At 50.3% G+C, this 4,779-nt stretch overlaps 1 protein-coding gene across 1 annotated transcript; it reads left to right on the forward strand.

The window, feature by feature from the left end:
- The first annotated feature begins 354 nt into the window (after positions 1 to 354).
- On the forward strand, positions 355 to 1,870 carry LOC140895257 (myb/SANT-like DNA-binding domain-containing protein 7). Its single transcript, XM_073305123.2, has 2 exons — positions 355 to 1,224; positions 1,812 to 1,870. The coding sequence occupies exons 1-2, from the start codon at positions 642 to 644 to the stop codon at positions 1,868 to 1,870; spliced, it is 642 nt and encodes a 213-aa protein (XP_073161224.2). The 5' UTR covers positions 355 to 641.
- The last annotated feature ends 2,909 nt before the right edge of the window (positions 1,871 to 4,779 follow it).

Raw genomic sequence — 4,779 nt, forward strand, 5'->3', positions numbered from 1 at the left:
GAGAGACACATTTTCTGTTCACTATTCTTTTTTAAGGGCTGACACCCATAGCACCGCTTTTTATGTTGATTCCTAAGTATCAGAAAGTGTCCTGTTAATAGGGGCAGCTACCCAAAAGGGAAGGTTATTAAAGTTTAAGAAAATAAACTTTAAGAAATTAAAAAATCTAGTGAAATCCATACATTTAGGATGAGGGTATGCCTCTTTGCTGAACAAGTGTGCAAGGGAGGGGAGATGGTACCAGGAGCCTTCTCCACCCATAGCTCCTCCTATATCACCTGCTTAGCCCTGGTCTACACTAGGACTTTAGGTCGAATTTAGCAACGTTAAATCGATTTAAACCTGCACCCGTCCACACAGTGAAGCCCTTTATTTCGACTTAAAGGGCTCTTAAAATCGATTTCCTTACTCCACCCCTGACAAGTGGATTAGCGCTTAAATCGACGTTCCCAGCTCGAATTTGGGGTACTGTGGACACAATTCGATGGTATTGGCCTCCGGGAGCTATCCCAGAGTGCTCCATTCTGACCGCTCTGGACAGCACTCTCAACTCAGATGCACTGGCCAGGTAGACAGGAAAAGAACCGCAAACTTTTGAATCTCATTTCCTGTTTGGCCAGCGTGGCAAGCTGCAGGTGACCATGCAGAGCTCATCAGCACAGGTGACCATGATGGAGTCCCAGAATCGCAAAAGAGCTCCAGCATGGACCGAACGGGAGGTACGGGATCTGATCGCTGTTTGGGGAGAGGAATCCGTGCTATCAGAACTCCGTTCCAGTTTTCGAAATGCCAAAACCTTTGTGAAAATCTCCCAGGGCATGAAGGACAGAGGCCATAACAGGGACCCGAAGCAGTGCCGCGTGAAACTGAAGGAGCTGAGGCAAGCCTACCAGAAAACCAGAGAGGCGAACAGCCGCTCTGGGTCAGAGCCCCAAACATGCCGCTTCTATGATGAGCTGCATGCCATTTTAGGGGGTTCAGCCACCACTACCCCAGCCGTGTTGTTTGACTCCTTCAATGGAGATGGAGGCAATACGGAAGCAGGTTTTGGGGACGAAGAAGATGATGAGGAGGAGGAGGTTGTAGATAGCTCACAGCAAGCAAGCGGAGAAACCGGTTTTCCCGACAGCCAGGAACTGTTTCTCACCCTAGACCTGGAGCCAGTACCCCCCGAACCCACCCAAGGCTGCCTCCTGGACCCAGCAGGCGGAGAAGGGACCTCTGGTGAGTGTACCTTTTAAAATGCTATACATGGTTTAAAAGCAAGCATGTGAAAGGATTACTTTGCCCTGGCATTTGCGGTTCTCCTAGATGTAGTCCTAAAGCCTTTGCAAAAGGTTTCTGGGGAGGGCAGCCTTATTTCGTCCTTCATGGTAGGACACTTTATCACTCCAGGCCAGTAACACATACTCGGGAATCACTGTAGAACAAAGCATTGCAGTGTATGTTTGCTGGCATTCAACCAAAATCCGTTCTTTCTCTCTCTGTGTTATCCTCAGGAGAGTGAGATATAATTCATGGTCACCTGGTTGAAATAGGGTGCTTTTCTTCAGGGACACTCAGTATAGCCCATTCCTGCTGGGCTGTTTGCCTGTGGCTGAACAGAAATGTTCCCCGCTGTTAGCCACAGGGAGGGGGGAAGGTTGAGGTGGTAGTCACGCGGTGGGAGGAGGCAAAATGCGACCTTGTAACGAAAGCACATGTGCTATGTATGTAATGTTAACAGCAAGGTTTACCCTGAAAGAGTGTAGCGACTGTTTTATAAAATGTGTCTTTTTAAATACCGCTGTCCCTTTTTTTTTCTCCACCAGCTGCATGTGTTTCAATGATCACAGGATCTTCTCCTTCCCAGAGGCTAGTGAAGCTTTGAAAGAAAAAAAAACGCACTCGAGATGAAATGTTCTCCGAGCTAATGCTGTCCTCCCACACTGACAGAGCACAGACGAATGCGTGGAGGCAAATAATGTCAGAGTGCAGGAAAGCACAAAATAACCGGGAGGAGAGGTGGCGGGCTGAAGAGAGTAAGTGGCGGGCTGAAGAGAGTAAGTGGCGGGCTGAAGACAGGGCTGAAGCTCAAATGTGGCAGCAGCGTGATGAGAGGAGGCAGGATTCAATGCTGAGGCTGCTGCAGGACCAAACAAGAATGCTCCAGTGTATGGTTGAGCTGCAGCAAAGGCAGCTGGAGCACAGACTGCCACTGCTGCCCCTCTGTAACCAACCGCCCTCCTCCCCAAGTTCCATAGCCTCCACACCCAGACGCCCAAGAACGCGGTGGGGGGGCCTCCGGCCAACCAGCCACTCCACAACAGAGGATTGCCCAAAAAAAAGAAGGCTGTCATTCAATAAATTTTAAAGTTGTAAACTTTTAAAGTGCTGTGCTTAAAGTGCTGTGTGGCATTTTCCTTCCCTCCTCCACCACCCCTCCTGGGATACCTTGGTAGTCATCTCCCTATTTGTGTGATGAATGAATAACGAATGCATGACTGTGAAGCAGCAATGACTTTATTGCCTCTGCAAGCGGTGATTAAAGGGAGGAGGGGAGGGTGGTTAGCTTACAGGGAAGTAGAGTGAACCAAGGGGCGGGGGGTTTCATCAAGGAGAAACAAACAGAACTTTCACACTGTAGCCTGGCCAGTCATGAAACTGGTTTTCAAAGCTTCTCTGATGCGTACCGCGCCCTCCTGTGCTCTTCTAACCACCCTGGTGTCTGGCTGCGCGTAACCAGCAGCCAGGCGATTTGCCTCAATCTCCCACCCCGCCATAAACGTCTCCCCCTTACTCTCACAGATATTGTGGAGCACACAGCAAGCAGTAATAACAGTGGGAATATTGGTTTCGCAGAGGTCTAAGCGAGTCAATAAACTGCGCCAGCGCGCCTTTAAACGTCCAAATGCACATTCTACCACCATTCTGCACTTGCTCAGCCTGTAGTTGAACAGCTCCTGACCACTGTCCAGGCTGCCTGTGTACGGCTTCATGAGCCATGGCATTAAGGGGTAGGCTGGGTCCCCAAGGATACATATAGGCATTTCAACATCCCCAACAGTTATTTTCTGGTCTGGGAAGAAAGTCCCTTCCTGCAGCTTTTGAAACAGACCAGAGTTCCTGAAGATGCGAGCGTCATGCACCTTTCCCGGCCATCCCACGTTGATGTTGGTGAAACGTCCCTTGTGATCCACCAGAGCTTGCAGCACTATCGAAAAGTACCCCTTGCGGTTTATGTACTCGGCGGCTTGGTGCTCCGGTGCCAAGATAGGGATATGGGTTCCGTCTATAGCCCCACCACAGTTAGGGAATCCCATTGCAGCAAAGCCATCCACTATGACCTGCACATTTCCCAGGGTCACTACCCTTGATATCAGCAGATCTTTGATTGCGTGAGCTACTTGCATCACAGCAGCCCCCACAGTAGATTTGCCCACTCCAAATTGATTCCCAACTGACCGGTAGCTGTCTGGCGTTGCAAGCTTCCACAGGGCTATCGCCACTCGCTTCTCAACTGTGAGGGCTGCTCTCATCCTGGTATTCATGCGCTTCAGGGCAGGGGAAAGCAAGTCACAAAGTTCCATGAAAGTGCCCTTACGCATGCGAAAGTTTCGCAGCCACTGGGAATCGTCCCAGACCTGCAACACTATGCGGTCCCACCAGTCTGTGCTTGTTTCCCGAGCCCAGAATCGGCGTTCCACAGCATGAACCTGCCCCATTAGCACCATGATGCATGCATTGGCAGGGCCCATGCTTTCAGAGAAATCTGTGTCCATGTCCTGATCACTCACGGGACCGCGCTGACGTCGCCTCCTCGCCCGGTATCGCGTTGCCATGTTCTGGTGCTGCATATACTGCTGGATAATGCGTGTGGTGGTTGATGTGCTCCTAATTGCCAAAATGAGCTCAGCGGCCTCCATGCTTGCCTTGGTATGGCGTCCGCACAGAAAGAAGGCGCGGAACAATTGTCTGCCATTGCTCTGACGGAGGGAGGGGCGACTGACGACACGGCTTACAGGGTTGGCTTCAGGGAGCTAAAATCAACAAAGGGTGTGCCTGTACATCAAGGAGTATTTCAGGCAGGACTGCACGGAGGGTTCCAATAAGAAATGGTGCACCAAAGTTATCGTTGTTATTGGAACAAGGAGGTTAGCCTGGCCTCTGATTGATACATGGCTAGATTAACCTCGCTGCGCCTTCTCTGTGACTGACTGCAGTGTGATCTAGACAGGGGAGGAGGAAAATGAGTACAAAACAAATCTGGTCTATTTCTTGTTCTGACCCACTCCATCTATCCTTTACATCTTTGGCTGGCAGCAGACAAAAAAGGCGCGAAATGATTGTCTGCCCTTGCTTTCACGGGGGGAGGGAGGGTGGGAACGGGGTCCTGACGATATGTACCCAGAACCACCCGCGACAATGTTTTAGCCCCATCAGGCATTGGGATATCAACCCAGAATTCCAATGGGCAGCGGAGACTGCGGGAACTGTGGGATAGCTACCCACAGTGCAACGCTCCAGAAGTCGACGCTTGCCTCGGTACTGTGGAAGCGCTCCGCCGAGTTAATGCACTTAATGCACTTAGAGCATTTTCTGTGGGGACACACACACTCGAATATATAAAACCGATTTTAAAAAAACCGACTTCTATAAATTCGACCTAATTTCGTAGTGTAGACATACCCTTAGTGTCTGGGCATATTTCTTACGATCTCCTGAATACAGGGACTTGCTCTCTTCTAATCTAGGGGCATGAGACATGCCAAAGGTGGCATTTCCCAGCCCCCCTTCCCC

The sequence above is a fragment of the Lepidochelys kempii genome, chromosome 1, assembly GCF_965140285.1.
Source record: "Lepidochelys kempii isolate rLepKem1 chromosome 1, rLepKem1.hap1, whole genome shotgun sequence".
Classification (NCBI taxonomy): domain Eukaryota; kingdom Metazoa; phylum Chordata; order Testudines; family Cheloniidae; genus Lepidochelys; species Lepidochelys kempii.